The 23,447-nt window shown below is 37.5% G+C and overlaps 1 protein-coding gene across 1 annotated transcript in view; it reads left to right on the top strand.

Moving 5' to 3' along the window:
* The window catches only part of CFTR (CF transmembrane conductance regulator), a 211,267-nt gene that overhangs the window by 25,933 nt on the left and 161,887 nt on the right, over positions 1-23,447 (top strand). The window contains exons 2-3 of the mRNA XM_032644014.1: positions 3,498-3,608; positions 7,609-7,717. Coding sequence (XP_032499905.1) covers positions 3,498-3,608; positions 7,609-7,717 — 220 coding nt within the window. The remainder of the gene's footprint in view (positions 1-3,497; positions 3,609-7,608; positions 7,718-23,447) is intronic.

Raw genomic sequence — 23,447 nt, 5'->3', positions numbered from 1 at the left:
TCTCAACCACTGCGCCACCAGGGACGCCCTAAATGGCTAACTTTTAATACTACTGAATATGTTAGATTTGATGATGCTGGGCTGTGGAACTCTTGATAATCAAAACTAGATGTCTTGGTATAACATAGATATTAAAATGGGCATGGATAATGCAGGAAGCTTTTTATAAATGTAGGTGTTACTTAAAGTATTTTAAAAATGAGCTAGAAACTCATTAATGGAAACGGTGATCAGGTCTTAGATATGGACCAAAAGATGTATGTTTATTTAGTTTTTAAAAGAAAGAAAAGATTTGTTTTTAAATTTCCTGCAAATGTCTTTGGTATTGTAATATTTACAGATAGTGAACTTCTCTTTATTTGTAAATTTAGTTTCATATTTTAACAATTTCAAACATACTGAAAATGAAAGGTTTATTAATACATGGAGTATATTTTTCTCTTCCAAATTTTCCATAGGCCCCTTCCTTTCCATTCTCAATGCTATTACCCTTGTTCTGAGTCTTTCAACCATCTGGCAGTAAGTGATCTACTGCTGTTGGCCCTTTCTGGCTGAGCTGATTGTTAAATTTTCAGGAACTTTGTGAGCTGGTTGTTAAGTACAACTAGTATTAAAAATTAATTGATTTACGCTTACAATCAAATAAATTATATTAAAACAAAGGTAATAATTGAAAAGTTATCACTACATAATCATTATCTATGTATTGAGGTTATGTTGATTGTATCTGAATGGTAATCACACTATCTTATAATATGCAGCTGTGTATCTCTTCTCAACTTTGTGTTCGGTGACTTCACATTTGGTGACTTGAAACTGGTCGTGGTGGGAATATTTACACCACAGAAATTGGCAAATACCATAAGTCACGTTTTGTTTTTTGTTTTTTCCTGGAGAGGGCATGATTAAAGATTTGTCAGTACATGACACCACACTACTACCTGCAGTCTGCTAGCTTCTGGTCTCCCTGCTTCCAGACCTGCGTTCCAGCACTATGTCTAGAATAACACACCAAGTTTAATTTTCCTAAACATAAGAGCTGAACATGGTAAAGGAAGAAATGACATCAGAAGAATGTGGTAAAAATCTAGTTTGTGGCATTTAGTAACGGACAAATTTAACATCTCTGAGCCTCCACTTCTTTATCCTTAAAGTAGGGCAATGATCTCTTCTTGTTCTACCTACCTATCAAGACTTTCCAATGAAAATCACAATATGCTAGTGTTTGTGAAAGTGCTATATACGCATAATTTTTTGATTAGTAGTAAACACTTGCTTCACCTTTTCACTTCTTAAGTTTACAAAGGCTTATAACCAACAGAATGGAGTTTATATCCTAAATTGCTGTCCCAGATTTTTCACACCCTTACTGCCCCCTGTATTGGCAAATGTGCTTCCAAAGTGCTTATGTTGGCTACTAGATTGTGAGTGCCAGGCAGGTGTGCCAGCACTCTCACAGACGATGCCCAATGCAGATGCTGCATGATCACAGCACTTCTTTAACTGCTGTGTTCAGACTGTCTTAACTATTTTCATTCTTGCTCTCCAGGAGAAATTGCCCATGGATCACACTGGGCAATAAAGATAAAACAATTATCACCCTTTGCTGAAGTTTGAAGGCTCTTGTTAAGATGCAAATATTGCAAGTTAATGGAAGAGACTGACATATTAAACCATTGTCACTTGTTGATATCTTGGTCAGAAATGGTGAAACTACTGAGCCTTTGAGCAGGGTCTTTTTTTAAAAAAAATATTTATTTATTTATTTGGCTGTGCCGGGTCTTAGTTGTGGCACGCTGGATCTTTAGTTGCAGCATGTGGGGTCTTTAGTTGCGGCATGTGGGGTCTAGTTCCCTGACCAGAGATCGAACCTGGGCCCCCTGCATTGGGAGGGCGGAGTCTTAACTGCTGGACCACCAGCGAAGTCCTTGAGCTGGGTCTTAATTCAGGTAAATTTTAAGGAAGGACAAGTTGTAGAGACATCAGGAACACAGGGCAGTGGCTGACTGAAGAAGGTGGAGACAAGGGAAGTGTAAACAAGAATCTGGACTCTTGGAGTGGGAGTGGTGAAGGTGGACATGAGAGCCTTCTGCAAAGTTTTGCCCTGAAACAATGTCAAAATGTTTGCATTTGGCATAGCATTTCCTCTTTTTATTCCGAATGGCTTTGCTGGAATAATTTTCCTAGTACAAGTTTATTTTGCTTCTCAGATATTGCTAAAACACTCCCTATTGATTTTTGGTGGGTAACATGAATTTTGATGTATTACCAACGTCTCAATGACACCAAATTTTAGGACTCTCTGAAGAAAAGAAAGATGGTAAGGGTAAAAGCATATGTTGGGAATCACTGATTCCAAGTTCAATTTCTTTCTTTAATAAATACATGACACATAGCACAGGGAGATCAGCTCGGTGCTTTGTGACCACCTAGAGGGGTGGGGTAGGGAGGGTGGGAGGGAGACGCAAGAGGGAGGAGATGTGGGGATATATGTATATGTACAGCTGATTCACTTTGTTATAAAGCAGAAACTAACACACCATTGTAAAGCAATTATACTCCAATAAAGATGTTAAAAAATAAATATATGAAATTTCACATGAGAAAGGTCTCATTTGCTCAAATTTCATTTAGAAATTTCTCTTTGTACGTGATTTCTTTGTTTTACAATTCTCCTGCCCCTCTCTCCTTCCTCTTTGTTTTCCCTTGTCTTTGACTTCTTTTTAGATTTTCTTATCTCTGTGAAGATTATTTTTCCTTATTCACAGTATTTAGAAACAATGTATTTGAAAATAACTGGAGTATTCTGCATAAGTATTTACTATGCCAGCTTCCCTAGCTTCCATCATAAATTGTTATTTATTAGATGCCTAGAGGGCAGATGTGCGTAACTGCTATGGGGTGAGGAGACAAAACATAAAATTATGATCCCCACCCTCATTCAGCGGTGATGATTAAGTGAACAAATTGATACTCCAGCTACAGTCAGTTCATTCAACAAATAGCTCATTGCTGAGTACTGTGAGCTATGGTTAACAAAATTATATAAGGGTGTTGTTTGAGGGTCTGTCTTCTTATTCACAGATCATTTTGTATTTGAAGTGGTAGAGAGTGGACTTCAGCAAACTATAAACTCCTAGTATCTGGTTATCTGGGGGAATTTTCTTCTTTTTTTTTCTTGAAGAATACTTTTAGTATAGAATGTTTAGCAGTTTGTTTTTTTCCTCTGGGAAAGATGATGATTCTACCGTCATCCCCCATCCTTTTAGACAAAGCTATAGTCACATCAGTTCAGCGGTGATGATGTTTTATATAGTTGTGTTCTGTAAGATATGACTCCCTGGCACTTATATAAGTTGACTTATTTTATTCTTGTATTTATGCACTACCACCATTTTCCACATGCTATAAAATTTGAAACTGTATCTGATTCCAAGTCTACATTGGAGATCAAATCAAGTTAACATTTATTTCTGTCTCTCTTCTCTTTATTTTAGCTGGACCAGACCAATTTTGAGGAAAGGGTACAGACAGCGCCTGGAATTGTCAGACATATACCATATCTCTTCTTCTGATTCTGCTGACAATCTATCTGAAAAATTGGAAAGGTATGTTCATACACATTGTTTATTGAAGAGAGAAATTAATATTATTTAGAGACTAGAGAACTGACATTAGAGGGTTTAATTCTTAAAATGGCATACTTATAATGGGAACATCCTATTTTCTTTATGAAGTCTTGATTAGTTAAGAATTAAACAATGAAAGGATGAAAGAAGAAAAACCATTTTCCTGAGATAGGACCTTTTTTGGAAAAACACATATTTGAATTCTGAGAAGCTACCTGTCTTTGAAGACTATTACGTGGATTCTGTGAAGACTGGAATCACATCTTTATGAAGCAAGTTGTGTACATTTGCCTCCAAAATCTTAATGTGTGAATACAAATGTACATACTTGGAAATCTCAGGGTAAAGGCTGTTGGATGTCAAAGAAATGTAAAAATTTCATATTTTTGAGTATATGTTGAATGCCAGGTGTAATATCTCCTCTCAGCCACTCTGGAAGGAAAGCATCATTATCTCTTTCTTACAGAAGAGCAAACTGAGGCTCAGAGAGATGATGTAATTTTCCAGCTAATAATTGATTGAGCTGTGGTTCAAACCCAGGTCTATACTCCTGGCCTCCCCAGGAACAGTGTTTCCCGTTGTAAAGAAGTCTTCCTTTCTAAGAGTACTGGTTATAATCCTTTTGGTTGCCAGTGAATTTATTTAAGAGGGAATTCATTGGTTCATGTAGTCAACCTGTGTGAAGGCCTAGGTAGAGAATTGGCCTTAGGGACTCAGTGGAACCAGGGACTGGTTTTATTCTCTCAGACCAGCTTCCTCCATGCAGTGGGTCCTCAGAACTCTTTGCTCACATTTTTATAGACCACAGAGGAAAGAGTCCTTTCTCTGTGGCCAAATGTGAAAAATCCCAGAAACTTTTGAGTCACAAGCTCACTCCTTGGACCAACAACAATCTATGAATGAGCTAGACTGGGTCTTGTGCCAGCAGTACAGGGTCTGATACCAGATGAAGGGGAAAGGGGAGAGGGAGTTGACAGAAAAAAGAAAAAGAAAAAGAAGTAGCTACTTTTTACTGCACCAAAATAAAATAGCTGAGTAGATTTGCAATTTGTTTACCTTATTTTCATGGAATTCATTGAATTTCTTTTGAAATTTCAAGACAAGATATTCAGCCTTACTTTTTCTTGATTTTGTTCAAAGAATTAGGCTAGTGGGAGTAGCAGCTTCACATTTCCAAGTTCAAGGTCCAGCTCCTAATGTCGAGTACTTAGTGTGTGTACGTGCCATGAGGGCAGGGATATATTTTTTTCTTTTGTTTTGTTTTTGTTTGATTTGTTCAGTTTATGATGTGCCTGGAATAGGGTCTAGAATAGGGTCTGGTATATACAGTTGTCCCTTGCTAGATTCCCCCTGGATATAAAAATCTATGGATGCTCAAGTCCCTTATACAAAATGCATATAACCTACACATATCCTTTTGTATATTTTAAATCATCTCTGGATTACTTATGATACGTAATAAAATGTAAATGCTATGTAAATTGTTGCTGGCACATGACAAATCCAAGTTTTCCTGTTTGGAACTTTCTGGAATTTTTTTTGGTGAGTATTTTCCATCCCCAGTTGGTTGAATCTGAGGATGAGGAACCCGCAGACATGAAGGGCTGACTGTAGGAGGTGCTCAGTAAATATTTGATGAATGAATGAATGATGATTGAATGTGAAATGGCTAGCACTATGTAAAAACCTGTAACACTTCTGCAGAGATAAAATATATAAACATAGTATATTGTAGGTATATCAGCAAGTTCAAAATAATATAGTGGTTAATGAATATCTAAGTTCTAAATGGATGCTGAGGGAAAGATTAATCAGAGTAGGACTAGATTAATCAAAACCTGCATACTCCAGATTTATTTTTACTTATGGCCCAATAGAGGACATAACCTGAATTTGTAGGATTATCTGGCCTAACAGTTTTTTCTCCTGAGTTTTCATTGTGTCTCCATATCAATTCAATGTTTAAAATGTACCTATTTTGTTTCAATCCAACACTGTGCCAGCATAAGTCCATAAACTTTATCTTTATTATTTTTGTCTTTTTTGGGGTATCTCTTCTTCACTCTGTTATTTCTTTTTTGTAAACATTGTTATTTAGAATTTACTGAAGTATTTTGAAAGAGTGAAATATCACTTATAGTACTTTGTATCTCTGCACCCTTGGAAAGTGACCCTGGCCACAGATTTCAAAGATGATATGTGACGAAGGCCCTAGGTGGTTACCATGTGGTTGAGGTACCTTGGCCCATCTGGCTCAGTTTGTGGCCGTGATTTGAACCCTGTGCATTACTCCTGTATGCAGATCGCACATCCATTCCATGACTATAGCTAAGCTACAAACTTGATAAGTATAAAATTTCTTCCATTATGATTCAACTCTTGGTGTTTCGAATGCTTACTGGGTCTGTTGTGGTATTGTGGGAACTACCCCATGTACTCTCATTGCTGATTCCTTCCCTCAGGGTCCAGTAGTTCAAGTCCCATCCACTGAAACATTCCCCAGCTTTGCCTTCCTCTCAGATCGCTACCTCATTCATTTCTTTTTTTTTTTTTCCCCACAGCTAATATCTCTGTGCTCTCCTGGTCTCTCTACTTCTCTTTTCCTTTACATCTCAGCTCCCTGAAATATGGTTTCTGGGTCTACCATATTCCTAAAATGACCTTGACTAGGGTCACCAGAGGACTCTTAATGTCAACTATAATGACATCTTCCTACCATGACTTCAGGGTTGACCAATTCTTCCCAACTTGAAACCATTTCTTTGGTTTATGTACCACCTCTCTTCCTGGCTTTCTCATCTGACTCATTCTTCCTTTGAAAGAGAGGCAGAATCTGTCTCCACATTTAGCTTCTTACCCCGTTGTGAATCACCAAATGACATGGATGGGAGGCAAGTCTTGTGTGTGAGTGGAAGAGTGGGAAGAGTGTGAGCAGGTAGATGGGTAGCATAGCGTAATTAGGCATGAGAGAGAGTAAGCTTCTCAGGGGAGCCAGTGTCCATGCACAATGCCCATGACTGCCAAACCTGCCCTCAAATCTCAGTTGTGTGGTCTTCCTTTGGAGTAACTTAGAACCACCTCTAATAATGGTAGATGGATAGTAATGAGAATAGCTGTTGATAAAATATAAAGTCTTTATATAGTTCTTTCCTGTGAAACTTTTCATCTCTGTACAGTTTAAAAATGAAGATGAGAATAACATTTAGGGATATATTTTATCCACTTGGGAAGAGAAAGAGGGTTTTTATGAACAGAAAGTAGTGGCAAAAATGTAAATATAATCGGCTGATGAATGTATAGTATTTAAAAGAAAACAAAGCCATTTATTTGACACCAACCATTTTTCAGGCTTATTTAATTTCTATTCCTGCCAGAAAATATAGAATTTGATTCTGTTCTAATTTTCCAAAGATGTTTATTGTAAAGAATGACTTATTTGAAAATCAAAGTTGATGATACTTGTTTCATACCCCTATGTTTAAAAACAACAAGTTTTTCTAATGTTAAATCACAGAAAAATCCACCTGACTTTTAATCTTGTTTTTGGTTTGACAGTTAGATTTTGTAAAATCCACTGCAATTCTAAACAGGTAAAGATCAAGAGGTGAAGGGAAAAAATTAAATATTTATTTTTCACCTTGTTCTAAGCACAACAACGTGTATTCATAAGAGTCATATTTTATTTGTCCACCTCTTGCATTCATTGCTTCTTAGAAGCCCAGAACCTTTCTTTAACACATATAGTGTGGCCTTTTCATGAAGTCAACTCCTTGAAAATTGATATATGGTGGAGCATTGAATTCTGCGAAACATCTGCCTGAGCGTTGGTGTTGGAAGGTCCCCACAAGGTTTTGTCTCTTTAGTCACTTGGGTTAATCTCCTTGAATGTACTTGTGTGAATAAAACTATGTTAAGGGAAATAGAAAACTCAGATACTTGCACATACAACTTACTGATCCCACTTTGTATTCTTTTGCAGAGAATGGGATAGAGAACTGGCCTCAAAGAAAAATCCCAAACTCATTAATGCCCTTCGGCGATGCTTTTTCTGGAGATTTATGTTCTATGGAATCATGTTATATTTAGGGGTAAGGATCTCATCTGTAAGTTCATTATGGGTAAAATAATTATATTCATTTTTATTTATTTATTTATTTTTGGCTTTGTTGGGTCTTCATTGCTGCACGAGGGCTTTCTCTAGTTGCGGCGAACAGGGGCCACTCTTTGTTGCAGTGCATGGGCTCTAGGTGCATAGGCTTCAGTAGCTGTGGCATGTGGGCTCAGTAATAGTGGCTCGTGGGCTCTGGAGCGCAGGCTCAGTAGTTGTGGCGCACGGGCTTAGTTGCTGCGTGGCATGTGGGATCTTCCTGGACCAGGGCTCAAACCCGTGTCCCCTGCATCGGCAGGCGGATTCTTAACCACTGCGTCACCAGGGAAGTCCCTATATTCACTTTTATGATTATAGAAGGACTAGGGTAATCTGGTACACAGGTAAAAGGCTAACTCTGAATACAAAGAAATCAGTAAAACTCTAGTGGAGACAAGTAAAAAATGCATTGGAACTAGGATGTCCTGGAACACAGGTGGCCATTTATAATTTCAAACGGGTTCAGTAAAATAAATTTCTTTTAAAAAGTTATTTTCTGTTATGATCCCAAATCACATTATATTACTGGTATATGAGATTGCTGATGATTTTATTTTCCTGTATTCAACAGGAGAAAGTCAGGAGACAATGTCAGGAGGAGAATTAGGTAAAATTCAGCAATTACATATATGAGTATTTGTAATATTTTGAAATCATATCTGCATGCTGAATTGTTTCAAGAAAAAATAGCAAAAATTAAAAATATGGCAGTGAGGTACTCCTGCAGTATGTTTTCTTAGTCTCCTATGTCCTCCTCATTGTGAAGAGAGCTCAATGCGTGAAGATCCCAGGCTTTATGGTGTTTAAGTGCAGTCTGGGATGTTCCCCAGCTGTTGTCAAATATGACTCTGATCCATTATTTTTTACCTCACCAGAGCATTATTCGGAATCCTTGACTGTAACCTGTAAAACTGATGGCAAGTTGAAAACTTATTTAGTCTTCAAGTAAAGGCTGTGCACAGTATTTGCTTTGGGAGGTTAGGTACCAGTTGAATGGATTTGTGTTGTAATTATATTGGTCTTCATGCCTTTGGGAGTGAGGGTTGCCATAGTGTCTCCCGAAGAGATGCCATGCAAGTTGCATTGCTTTAAGAACTTGTACTTAATACACAGCAAATAAATACATTTACACATTTATTTTGACAAAGATGACCACATTTAGGTCCCCAGTGTTTTGTAATGCTTTTGATTACCTCCTGGGAGAAATGCTCTGGCTTTTGAAATTATCTATTGATGTCCGTCTATCTGTCTGTCTATCTATCTGTCTATTTATCTATCTATATATCTATCTATCTATCTCTGTAGAAACCTGCAGCAGTTTGGGGGTGAAAATATTTTACCTGTAAATATGAATAAGGTAGCTGAAGAATTAACTATCTTTTAAGATATCTTTGAGGTGATTTTTCTTAATGAGAGCACCTAGAGCTTTGGGAAACATTTTTTTAAAATTTTTATTTATTTCCTTTTTAAATTTTATTTAATTTTTGGCTGCGTTGGGTCTTCGTTGCTGTACGCGGACTTTCTCTAGCTGCGGCGAGCGGGGACTACTCTTTGTTGCGGTGCGCGGGCCTCTCATTGCGGTGGCTTCTCTTGTTGTGGAACACGGGCTCTAGGCGCGCGGGCTTCAGTAGTTGTGGCACATGTACTTAGTTGCTCCATGGCATGTGAGATCTTCCCAGACCAGGGATCGAACCCGTGTCCCTTGCATTTGCAGGCGGATTCTTAACCACTGCATCAACCAGGGAAGTCCCAGTTTGGGGGAACAATTTTATCCATAGCTCTGGCTCCATTTGACTTAATTTTTTAAAATGTTTTGTTGTTTGCCTTAATGAGTATACTCTCTGCATTTGTATCAGTGTATAGAAGTACAGTTTACTCTGCCCATAACATATAAGAATACAACATTCTTTTTTTTAAAAATATATGTTCAGCACGGAGTTATTTTTCTAGTATTGTACTAATATAGCCACTAATCTATGTCACCCATTTTATTTATTTATTTATTTGGCTGTGTTGGGTCTTCGTTGCTGCACGTGGGCTTTCTCTAGTTGCGGTGAGAGGGGGCTATTCTTCATTGCGATGTGTGGGCTTCTCATTGCGGTGGCTTCTCTTGTTGCAGAGCACGGGCTCTAGACACGCGGGCTTCAGTAGTTGTGGCTCGCGGGCTGTAGAGCACAGGCTCAGTAGTTGTGGTTCATGGGCTTAGCTGCTCCCCGGCATGTGGTATCTTCCCGGTCCAGGGATCGAACCCGTGTACCCTGCATTGGCAGGCGGATTCTTAACCACTATTAAGAATGCAACATTCTTAATAAGTCATCCTTGGATTGAAGTGAATGATATTTCAAATAATTGTTATGTCATAACTAAGATTGTATAGAAACTCAAAATTTTTCTCTTCATGTTCTCCATCACATGCTGCTTCCATCGGTTAACCTAAGCACAACTGAGTAGAAGCTGGGAGAGAGGCTGAATTCTTAAGTCCCTTTTATGCTCAGCCTGACTTGTGAGATAATTTATTCCTCTAGATTCCACCAGCAGAGAAGTTTCATGTGAACCAAAGCAGTCACCTAAACATGAAAATTTAGTTGATACATGAACATATTTATAAAATTTATTTTTGGTCTGGTAAACAGAGATCAAAAAATAAACAAAATATAGTTTAATATTTATTGAGTACCTAATCTGTTCCAGGTTCAGCATTAAGCCCTTTATACAGATTAGTTTAGGTCATTCTCCTAGCAACTCCATGGAGCAGGCATTAGTATCTCAAATATATAGAAAAGGAAATTGAGATGCAGGAAATTAAGTAACTTTTCCAACGTTACGCATGTGGTAAATTTGAGTGATAGCCAGGTCTCTTTGGTTCCAAAACCTATGACCCTTGCATTAGATCAGATTATAATTGCTATGTAACTGTATTTGTAATGATTGTATGTAGGTACTCAATAGAATGGTGACTGTAGTAATCAGTCTTGGGTCTGCTGAGCTTCTTTGCCATCTGGTCAGGAGATATAGGTTAAAAGCTTGAATGTTGAAGATTCTTCCAGGGTCACCTCAGGGGCAAATCTGAAGAAAGTTCAGAGCAGGTGGCAGGACAGGAGAACCAACTGGACTCTTCCCACTTATACTTGGGAAGGAACTGTGTGGAATCCACCCAAGAGCCAGCAGTGCTAAGAGTCAAACACAGAGAAAATTAAGGGTAGAAGAATGGAGTGGATGTGGAGAAGGACTAACTTATTCTTAAACTTCTCAAGCTTAAAAATATCCCAGCAAAAGGAATCTTAAAGCCTTTCTTGGTGTATTAATTACCCAGGGGTGGGATTGAGGGGACTGAGTGGTGGTCCTGATCTAAGCTGAGCCCAGGGCCACTGGTCTGGAACTGACAGCATGTTTAAAGGGCAAAGTTGATTTCCATCAGCTCAACTTCTACTGATAACCAGCAGAAAATGGGTGAGGAAAAGAACCAATGGGGAAAGCAGCTGAAATGTGTATGGTGAGAAGGCATGGAGAGGAAATTTACATTGGCAATGGCACAGGTGTGGTGAGGATGTGGGTTTCTCACCCTTGTCACAGAGTAAAGGCTTCACGGCCTCACTGTGCAGTTTTAAGTGGTAAAAACGTTGAAAACTGGGGCTAAGTCTTTAAGAACTTATATGGTGGTCATTAAGATGAGTAGCTTTTCAGAGCATCTGATCTCTCTACCCCATCCTTTCTGTCTGTTACAGGAAGAAAAGAAGGGGAGAAAATTTCGCTGTTATAATAAGACCTCTATCCTTTTAAACAACTTATACCAATGCCTTAGTATTTATTGTATTCTTTCTGGGGATTTCTTCTTTCTTCTGTGTGTGTCATCTTGGTAATGTTTTAATTTCCATTAAACGAGCAGGGATTCTTGAAGTTGCTATAACACTACTCTTGGTAAAAGGTGGACATATTTCAAGATATCCTGAGTGTTCTTAATCCTTTTAAACAACTTATACCAATGCCTTAGTATTTATCGTATTCCTTCTGGGGATTCCTTCCTTCTTCTGTGTGTGTCATCTTGGTAATGTTTAAGTTCCATTAAATGAACAGGGATTCTTGAAGTTACTATAACACTATTTTTGATAAAAGGTGGACATACTTTCAAGATATCCTGTGTGTTCTTAATCCCTCTAAACCAGGATAATTGTGGTATAAAGAATATTTGATTGGTTTCAGGACTGATAGAAAAAGTACTATAAGATTTGCTGTTGGGACTTTCCTGGCAGTCCAGTGGTTAAAACTCCGAGCTTCCACTGCAGGGGGCATGGGTTTGATCCCTGGTCAGGGAACTAAGATCCCACATGCCATGCTGGTGTAGCAAAAAAAAAAAAAAAAGAAGCTGTTGACTGTGAAAGGTTAAGAAAAAAAGGAAATGCCATCATGAAAGAGTTTGTCTCTCTGCAGTACTGATGTAATTTTAAATCGTATTAGCTATGGCCTCTCATGATTAACTGTGTACTTGTTTTTTCTCCATTTGACTCAGCAGCCAGATATAACATTGCCTTTAACATTTAAGACTCCCAGCATAAAGGAAAAACTGGCCTTTGAAGAATTGTGTGTGCAAGTCAATTAAGGACAGTCAGAGGGAAGCCAAGGGAAGGGAGTCCTGTAGGCAGATTACTGAGAGAATATGGTTATCACAATACTTTTATTATGATAAGAAATTTACAAGCATTCTCTCAAATATATTCTTGACTCCTAGGCAGCTCTGGGCATATTTCCATCATCAAATTGAGATAAATGTCAGTGCAACTTGAGTCAAACTACTTTTATTATTTAAATTTCTTAAACTCCAAGAAGTTTAAAGTCATAAAGAAGTCTTAGGACTTAGGCTGTTAGAGTTTTCAAGTCCCACAGTCTCTCTTGCAAAAGATCTTTGTCCCTTATGTTTTGACAGACACGTTGGGTAGGTGTTGAATTTAAGCATACTGCTAACTAAGAGAGTGTTTTGGGGAATTCTGCACACAGGTAGTCTCTGGCTTAGGCACTTTGACTTACTTTTGTCCCTTTCACCTAAGGTCACCTACCTCCAGCAAATTTTCTAGATGCCTGTCATGGAGACCTCTTTTCTCAGCTTCCTCTCACATCCCCCCATATCTAGCTACTTCTCTAACCCCAGCAGGGACTTGAATGCTACACTGCTTACACTCACCCTACATCCTGAATATTTCTACCCTCTACTAGAACCCCCATCTGTAACACACATGCTGTACTTCCTGTGCTCTCCACAGTGTACTACCCAGTTCCTGTGTCCAGGTTTGGAAAATCATGGGGTTTAGATTTCTTTGAAACAGAGAATTTTTACTTTAGAGTAACCAGCAGCCCAACCCCAGATAATGTGACTTAATTGGTCTGGGATGAGCTCGGGGCTAAAGTTCCCCAGGTGATTCTGATTGAGGTAGACAAGCAGGAACGTTATCACTGAATGCATCTGACTTTCGCTAGAATCTAAGGTGAGGGTATTAGGGGGTGGTACACTTGGAATTTTTTAGTTTGATTTTTTAAAAATGATAATATCAAAAAATTTTTAGACAAAAAATAAATATTAAGTCCTTTAATGACAGAAGGACAGTGTTTCTCAAACTTTTATATGCATATCAACCACTGCCCCCTCCCATCTGGCTAAAATGCAGATTTTGGGTGGAACCTGAGATTCTGCATTTCTAAAAGCTCCCTGGTGAAGATCCTGTTTGCCCTAGCACCATGCTTTGAGTAGCAAGGATTTACAGGGTCATGAAAGAAGAGAAAGCCTAGTTAGAAGTTACAGTTATTGTGAAAAGAGAAGTAGGTGGACTAATCATGGTCAAAGAGCCCCTGAATAGAAGTGACAAGAATCCCACTGAGATTAAATGTGGCTGAGGGTTTACTGCAGTGTCCCAACGTTAACTGTTAACTTTCTGTATCTTCCTCCGGCACTCTCTCTCAAGACTGCTGGAGAGAAGTAGATAGATGACTGTGTGCATGGAGAGGGCAAAGGTATAGCTAGGAGGGACTATGTTTCTCTTCCAAGACTGCACGGAGGAGATGATCCATCTCTTTCTGTAAAAACATTGTTATGCAGGTTGGTTAGGCTTTTACAGTACTATTGAACACAGAGGTGTTCCAAGAGCGTTTACCATTATATGTGGTTTTGAAGGCGAACCTAGGAATCCAACACCATGTCTGGTAGGATATTGTATCTAGGGCAAAATGCGTCTGTTCTCACATGTGAAATTTTAGAACAAAATCGATTTGTAAGTTAGGAATTGTCTGTGATCTTGTACTTTCAACTTAAACTAGATATGAAGGGGCCCAGTTTCCTCATTCTTGGTGTGAACATGGTGCCTCTTTACTTCTTGTAGTTAACCAGTATCCTATGGTGACTAATGAGTGTGATGTGGTGAAAGTGTATAGTTTCTGTGATCCCTTCTACCTTTTAAATTATGTGTCTATGATACGGGGCCTAGAGAAATGGCTTTATCTTAAATTACAGTGATATTAAGTTGTAACTTTATTTGGTAGGTTGATACTGAACTAGTCACAATGCTTGAATTGATCAACTGCCAAGCCATATTATAACACTGTCTTTTCTATTTAAGGTTATGAATAAGATGGGGGGCTCTGGAGTCAAACTATCTGGTTCAAATCCTAGTTTTACCACTTGCTAGCTGTCTGATACTGGGAAAGTTATTTAAATTCTCTTTGTCTCAGTTTCTTTGATTGTAAGATGGAGACAATAATAGCACATATTTCATAGAATTATTGTGAGAATTAAACAAGTTAAGCATGTAGAATAGATCCTGGTACATAGCAAGTGCTTTATAAATGTTACCTGTTACTGTATCATTAAATACAATCTCTACCTACCTTCACAAATACTCCTATTATTTGCATTTACTTGTTTCTCTATATATGCTATAAGCAAGTCTTAAAGTCCCAATTTCATTTTTATAGGGCACAGGAAAATATTTTGCTAATGTTTAAAAATGATACCTAGATTCTAAGCATTACTTCAGAAATTAAAATTATTTTAACGTGTCTTCCATTATTGCATTTTCTGGATTAAACCTACTTTTGCCTCTGTATCAGCAAGTCTAGAATCGTTTTCTTACAAAACATGAAGAATAGAGCTTAGATTTCTAGTGAAGACATTGCTGGTAATAGTTAATAAGTCAATGAACACTCAAAGGAAAATACCAAAAGCAAAACATTTTAAATTAGGCACTGAATCTAAAAACACGATTCAGGGTAGACAGATACTATAACAATATTTTTGAGATTCTGTTCTTGGTATGGCAGCAGTCCCCAACCTTTTTGGGACCAGGGACCAGTTTCATTGAAGACAATTTTTCCACGGACTGGGGGGAGGGGGGAAGGTTTCAGGATGATTCAAGTGCATTACATTTATTGTGCATTTTATTTCTATTATCATTACATTGTAATATATAATGAAATAATTATACAACTCACCACAATGCAGGATCAGTGGGAGACCTGAGCTTGTTTTCCTGCAACTAGATGGTCCCATCTGGGGGCGATGGGAGACAGTGACACCCGTGTGTTGCTTATGTCCAGTCTACTCCATAAGATGCAGCTTAATTGTCGCTTGCCACTCACTGATAGGGTTTTGATATGAGTCTGTAAGCCATTGATTTATTATGGTCTCTGTGCAGTCAAACCTCTCTGCTAATGATAATCTGTATTTGCAGCCGCTGCCCAGTGCTAGCATCACCACATCAGCTCCACCTCAGATCATCGGGCATTAGATTCTCATAAGGAGTGCGCAACCTAGATCCGTCACGTGTGCAGTTCACGGTAGGGTTCTTGCTCTGATGAGAATCTAATACTGCCGATAATCTGACAGGAGACGGAGCTCAAGAGGTAATGCGAGTGATGGGGAGCAGCTGTAAATACAGATGAAGCTTTGCTCACTCGCCTGCCATTCACCTCCTGCTGTGTGGCCTAGTTCTGGGGGTTGGAGACCCCTGTGGTATGGTATACATACATTTTTGTAAAAACTACGTACAGTTGGAGCATTGGATAGGTTTCATTTTCTATGCTGAATATGGAAAATTTTTTATTTAGCCAATTGTATAAAGCCAAAAATTTCCAGAAGACTCTAGTGTATCAAGATAAACAGAAATTTGACACTCTTGTTTACCCTGTCAAAGGCAGAATCTTAAGCCTTTGCTTTGGTATATAAGCCAGTAGTCTTTGTATTTTATGATAAATTCTGGGTGTATGCCTGCATGTGTGTTTACTCTGTTCTATTTTTTTATATGCGTATCATATTTCTTCTTATCATTTATTTGTTGTCATAAGTATATTCTTTTATAATTATGAAAATAATCAGATAATGATTGATAAATTTGATGTTTATCTTTCCAATTTTTTCCCATGAGAATATATACTTAATGAAGGGAGGTGGATCATTACTTTACATATGTGTTATAAATCTACTTCTCCTCTTAATGTTTTGTGAATGCCTTTTCATATCATTAGATATTTCTCTTCCTAATCATTTTAGTGTTTAATGACTCATGTGGCTGTACCATAGTTTATTAGTTCCTCATTTTTGAATATTTAGATAGCCTCCAATATTTTACTGTCATAAATAATTCTTCAATGCACATCTCTTTAAAAGCTAAATTTTAGTAGATTTTCCAGTTGCCTTCGAGAAAAGATGTATTAATTTACTTTCCTGATGCTAAAGTATGAAATTCAGCCCTCACTAACAATACTTATTATCATTTAAAAAATGTTTCCAAATTGCTATGTGAAAAACAGTATATTATCATTTGTATTTGCATTACTTTTGGTTCCTAGTGAGTTTAAACTGTTTTTATGTATTATGCATATTTCTTGTGGGGTGCAAATTGCCTTTTCATATTCTTTGTCTATTTTTATTTTGGTGTGTTTGTCTCTTTCTTATTGATCTATGAGAGACTATTTTCCTCAGCCTGTCATTTGTTTCTTTTTTTTTTCAAATTAAAAAAAAATTTTTTTAACATCTTTATTGGGGTATAATTGCTTTACAATGGTGTGTTAGTTTCTGCTGTATAACAAAGTGAATCAGGTATATGTATACATACATATCCCCATATCCCCTCCCTCTTGGGTCTCCCTCCCACCCTCCCTCTCCCACCGCTCTAGGTGGTCACAAAACACTGAACTGATCTCCCTGTGCCATACAGCTACTTCCCACTAGCTATCTATTTTACATATGGTAGTGTATATATGTCCCTGCCACTCTCTCACGTCGTCCCAGCTTACACTTCCCACTCCCCGTGTCCTCAAGTCCATTCTCTACGTCTGCATCTTTATTCCTGTCCTGCACCTAAGTTCATAAGAACCATTTTTTTTTTAGATTCCACCCCTTTTCTCCACATCCTCTCCAGCATTTATTGTTTGTAGATTTTTTGATGATGGCCATTCTGACCAGTATGAGGTGACTGTCATTTGTTTCTAGTGAGTTTTGTTAATCTTTTATTTTCTTGACAATCAGAAATTTCAGTTTTTAAAAATTTGTTGCCAGTATCTATAGTTTCTTTTGTTTTGTTTTCTGTTTCTGGCATTTGACATTTTGAAAAGTCCTTTCTACCCAAATATTGTGTAAACACATATCTATGTTTTTATTATTTCATCTTTTACATGTAACTGTTGAATCCATTTGAATTTATTTGGATGTATGTATGAGATAGAAATCTAATTTTTAAAAAATGAATATCCAGTTTCTCCATTGCTTATTGCACTTCCTCCACTGAATTAAAATGTCATATTTTATTATATATAAAATTGCTACATGTACTTGGATCTGTTCTTGAACATTCCAAATAAGTCAGTCTATTTCTTTGTTATGCCACATACTATTATAGCTGTATAATATAATTTAATATCCAATAATGTAAACCTTCTCACACATTATTCTTATTCCTCAAATGTTTTTGATTAATCTCTCATTTTTTTTTTTCCAAATGAAATTTAGTATCATTTTATCCATTGATTCAACAAGTATCTGCTGAGTGGATATTCTGTGCTAGGTGTTGTGCATGAGGTTAAGATTGTTGCATAAACTAAGACAGTCCCTGCTCTTGTGGTTCACATCCAAAAAATCCACTTGGAATTCTGATGAAGCTTGTATTATAAAATTGTATTATAAAATAACTTGTTTTTATACAATAAACTTGTTTAATACAATAAAATTGTATTATAAAATTGTATTATAAAATAACTTGGAGGAGAATGTAATCTTTGCAATATTCAGATTATTTTATGGAAAGTTTTAAAGTCTCTCCATTTATTTGACACTTAAGAAATAAGTCTTGGGCTTCCCAGGTGGCGCAGTGGTTGGGAGTACGCCTGCTGATGCAGGGAACACGGGTTCGTGCCCCGGTCCGGGAAGATCCCACATGCCGCGGAAGGGCTGGGCCTGTGAGCCATGGCCGCTGGGCCTGCGCGTCCGGAGCCTGTGCTCCGCGGCGGGAGAGGCCACAGCGGTGAGAGGCCCGCGTACCGCAAAAAAAAAAAAAAAAAAGTCAATCCTGTGTGATGCTTACACACAGAGATTTAAAAACAAAAAAGAAATAAGTCTTAGTAATGTTTTTTAGACTATATTTTAAGATATGTATATATTAATTATTGGTATTTACAAAGTATCTTTTGTATGGTTACTATAATTGGGATACTTATTTAATTGATTATTACACTTGGTATCTAGGAATCTATTTTCTTATTTTCTATTATTTCTATTTTCTTATTTCTGTATTTCCGGGATTAAGGTATATAAAATATATTTAAAGCAAGTTGAGATGATGATGATGATTTTACTGACTACACACAATAGAAAACAATGTAACCTTAGAAGTTCTTCAGTAATGATTCTTCCCGTATTAGAAGCAACTATGCTTTGGATTTGGAATTGTAATTTTTAAAGTAAAGTTATTTGGGGATTAATTAATTTAATGTAATTGCAAGCGTGAACTAAGTTTTTTATTTTCACCTGAACTTTCTTTCTTGGTCTGAATATCCAGCGGACATCCCCATCTCTAGAAACATCTGACTCTGTCCTAGGTGTGCAGGTAGAACAAAATGGTTAAAGGATTCAGACTCATCTACAGTGACTTTAAGTTCTGGTCTGGGGGATCCCATGGGAGGCCAGATGTATTTCCCAGGAGGTATTTTCAGGCTTCCTAATTTTCCCCTGGGAGGCTGATCTAAATTGAGGTTCATGATTATTCCCAGCAGGAATGTAGTCACTTGTGCTGTTCTCTAACCTGACCCCCTCTACCCACATGGCATTCTGAACTCATCCTATTCAGACCTGCATCCCTCTGAGTAGAAAACACCCATAGCGATGTCAGGATGTGTACTAGGACATTTGCCCAAGAATCCTCAGCCTCTGCCATAGGACTCCCCAGACTCAGATCATATAATCTGAGATATTAGCTCTGGAGGGGAACTTTAAGATAAACTTGCTCCACCACTCATTTTATCAGTGAGGAAACTGTCAAGAGAAGGGAAGTGACTAAGGTGACAAAGAGTGTAGGTAACATGCTGGGATAAGAACCTGGGTTTCATGACTCTGAATCCAGTGTTCATTTCCCTGTCATGCCGACTTAAAGATTGGTATCAGCCTTCTTCCATTATCTAAGTGAACCCTTAATTTCATCTTGATTTGTGTCTAATTAAAATTTAATAAAATATTTTATCAAATTTTCAAATTAATTTACATTCCGACTCATTACATTCAAGCCTCAGTCTGCTTACACTATTTTATATGGTGGCAAATTGGGAAATTTCTTGTGTAACTGAAAATATACTGGCAACAGGATTCACACAACTTTCACATATCAAGAATAGAGGACTATGTTTGTCCCAGTCATTACAGGGATGATTTTGTAAAAGACTGCACACATAGATTAAGCTAGGTATCAGTTACCATTGTTTTCCCTTCCAAATTATAAAATCAGGTGATGTCTGCAAATGCTTTCATTATAAATATTAGAGAACATGCTGCTTAAAACAGAGTAGGGGAAACTATAGGAGGGAGGGGTCTGGAGTGCTGATTTTGTCCTTGAATGTTGACAGTTCCATGTTGTGGTGAGGTTAATGTTGTTTTGCTGTTGGCAGATGGTCCAATTATTGGAATTCTCTCTACCAGAAATAAACTGCATTTTTTTTCTATGAACAGGTACCCTCCCACAGTAATACTACCAGTGTCATTGTGGAATAGCTGTTATTGTTCAAAGGATGAGTATGTCCTCTTTTGTTTGAGGCAAGAAGACAACTAATTAATTCAGTTATGCAACCTGCAGAATAAGTGTCTGAATCAGATTGACACAATTTTATTATTTTGTTATAAATCAAAATAAATTCAGCAAATGGGTCTATTGTGATAGAGGTGACAGGTTATGGAAAAAATATAATGGTGATACAATGGCAGAGCCTTTAGCTCAGATTACTCAATAGGAGAAAACTTATGTAAGCCTGTACATTTCTAACTCTAAAAATTCTGTGTACAGCTCAATTACTAAAATATTTCTCTTTTTCCTCAGAATGCTCCTTTTAGCATTCCATAGATAGGAGTTACTCCTTAGAAATATGTATTGTGGTCTTTATCAGTGGTTCTATATTTGATAATATTATCTATTAGGAGATTGTATATATATATATATATATATATATATATATATATATATACAAGTTCTGGAAAAAGGAGACAGGTGATTATGTTAATTATGATATAAGCAGTTGGATTCATGAGAAGCAGTCACAGATCAGAGTCTTCTGGTTATTGTCTTATAATGAACAAGAAATTGTGTTTTATGTGGTATGCCTGGTAAATATCAAAGCTCCTTACTTACTCTCTGCTTTGTGGCCACACACAATATCTCCAGCATGGGTGGCACACATGAATCCAATGCCCTTGACTGCAACTTGAGAGCGTTTTAGCCAAGTGCAAACCCACTATTAATGGGAAAGTAAATCAAAGTAGATGTGGCATTGACATTTGTTTATGAAGAACAACATAATATTGAAAAATTCTAGGATAAAATATTGACCTAAAAGTAATTTTGAGGATGAAATATTGCCACTATAAACATACTATGGAAAATTGTATTGCAGATATATTTATACATATAATTTTAAATCCAAGGTTTAACTGTACATTTTCCTAGTTTAAGGAGTTATTTTGAAATAAAATTATCTACTCTAGAGAAAGTTTGGCATGGATCTATAGAATTTAATGGAAACAGCGAGTGTAACACTTGCACAGATTGTAATAGTTTACGAATGGGAACAACCTATCTTCTCCAACATAGGGCAGTGGGGCAAATAGCCTGATTTATTCACAGGATGTCATGTTAAACAGCACTGAGAATAAATGAGGTAGATATACAAGTATCAATGGGACTAAATGTCAGAAACACAACTTTTAAGTTAAAAAAAAGTTGCAAGATGATACCATTTATATAAAATTTAAAACCTCAAAAACAATTCTATACATTCTAAAAATGGATGCACGTGTAACAAAAGTACAAAGCATGCATAAAATGACACATGCCAACAAGCAGTAATTGTTCACTTATTTACTTTTTTTTTTTTTTTTTTTGCGGTACGCGGGCCTCTCACTGTTGTGGCCTCTCCCGTTGCGGAGCACAGGCTCCGGACGCGCAGGCCCAGTGGCCATGGCGCATGGGCCCAGCCACTCGGCGGCATGTGGGATCCTCCCAGACTGGAGCACGAACCCACGTCCCCTGCATCGGCAGGCGGACTCTCAACCACTGTGCCACCAGGGAAGCCCCACTCATTTACTTTTTAAAAAACAAGTGCTGGCTAACACATATATATGGAATCTAAAAAACAAAAAGTTCTGACGAACGTAGTAAGGGCAGGACAGGAATAAAGACGCAGGCATAGAGAATGGACTTAAGGACATGGAGAGGGGGAAGGGTAATCTGGGAAGAAGTGAGAAAGTGACATGGACATATATACACTACCAAATGTAAAACAGATAGCTAAGTGGAAAGCAGCCACATAGCCCAGGGAGATCAGCTTGGTGCTCTGTGAACACCTAGAGGGGTGGGTTAGGGAGGGTGGGAGGGAGACGCAAGAGGGAGGAGATATGGGGATGTATGTATATGTATAACTGATTCACTTTGTTAAAAAGGAGAAACTAACACACCATTGTAAAGCAATTATACTCCAATAAGGATGTTAAAAAATATAAATAAAGATGATATGAAGTTCCAAAAAAAAGTGCTCTTCAGTTGATATTGGCCAACTATAACATGGTATATCTGGGTAGGTAGTTAACGATTTTCTTTTCAGCACCTATCTGTTTGCTGAAATTCAAACTTATATTAAAATATGGCTGTGTGAGATGAGAGCACTCTAGTATTCCATGTTTGTGATTAGTTTGTAAACTTTTTTTAAAACGTTTGAATCTTTTCCTACAATCACATTCTTGGTCTACACAGTTAATTTGAAATGAGGTACTGAATACCAGGTATAGAGTGAGCAGCTACCCAAAGCTAGTGGTCAATCAATGATGGTGCTATAGCTTAGGATTCCTTGTGGGGATGAAGTTGCTATAGGAAAGCATTTTCATTTATTGAGAATGAGAGTGCTGGTGGGATTGGACACTGAGGTTTAGAAAAGACATAGTAGAAAATGGAAAAAAAAAAAGCAAATTATGGGCTGCCAGAAAGTAATGCTGAGCAATACTGGGGGGAGGGGCAGTCTGGCTTGAAAATATACATTTGAAATGGAATCAGTTAGCATAATATTATTTCCCAGAAGGGTTTAGCCTCAGATCCCCATTTCACTAGGCCATCATAAAACAAAATTACAGGATTACATGTCTTTCTCTTTCGAAGGCAAATTAGCAAGATGGTTAAGACTTAGACCTTCTGGGTTCAAATCCATGTGTTCAGATCTATTATATATTCAGGCAAAATGGTAATGAATTTGATGAACAATTTGATTTAGTGATGAATGGAAAGTCTGATGAGGAAGATTTGGAAAATACAACTTTGGTCTTCCCTTGTTAACTCATAGGCCTTTGAGGACTTGATGAATTGTTGGAAACTGGCCTGAGGCTGAAGTCTTCTGACACACTTTTTTCCTAAAATCCCCACCTATCCCAGACTGCGAAGTGGCACTGGGCTTTAAATACCACCTGTGCCTTTATACTCCTCCCTCCTGTTGCCAGTTCCCCTTTATGTGGTTGCCTCAAGAAACTGTTCATTCTGGTAATAATTCCATCACTCAAAGTGCTTTTGAAAGTTCTATTTTGAAATCATGTCAAATCACTTGGGCTCTTTGGCCTCAGTTTCTTCATCTGTAATGTGAAAATATTAATGCTTACTCTGACTCCTAAAGTTGTCATAAAAATCAAATGAAAAATATTTTATGAATTGTTAAGTGCTATGTAGATGTTACCAATTAACACACTATTTCAGAAATTACACCTTTGCTTTATGGCCGCTCTTCACTTTTTAGTAAAGAATACCTCATACATAAACGTCTCCAAGTGACTTTTGCTGTAACCTAAAATAAAATGTTATTTCAAAGTGTAAAGATATTACAAAGGACATCAAGAGTTTCATGTATGGCATGGCTCTCTTTCATCTCCTGTAAAGATGAAACTTCTTGTGTTGAAATTA

The sequence above is a fragment of the Phocoena sinus genome, chromosome 9 (genome assembly GCF_008692025.1).
Source record: "Phocoena sinus isolate mPhoSin1 chromosome 9, mPhoSin1.pri, whole genome shotgun sequence".
In the NCBI taxonomy this organism is placed as follows: domain Eukaryota; kingdom Metazoa; phylum Chordata; class Mammalia; order Artiodactyla; family Phocoenidae; genus Phocoena; species Phocoena sinus.
This window is presented reverse-complemented; position numbering and strand designations above follow the sequence as displayed.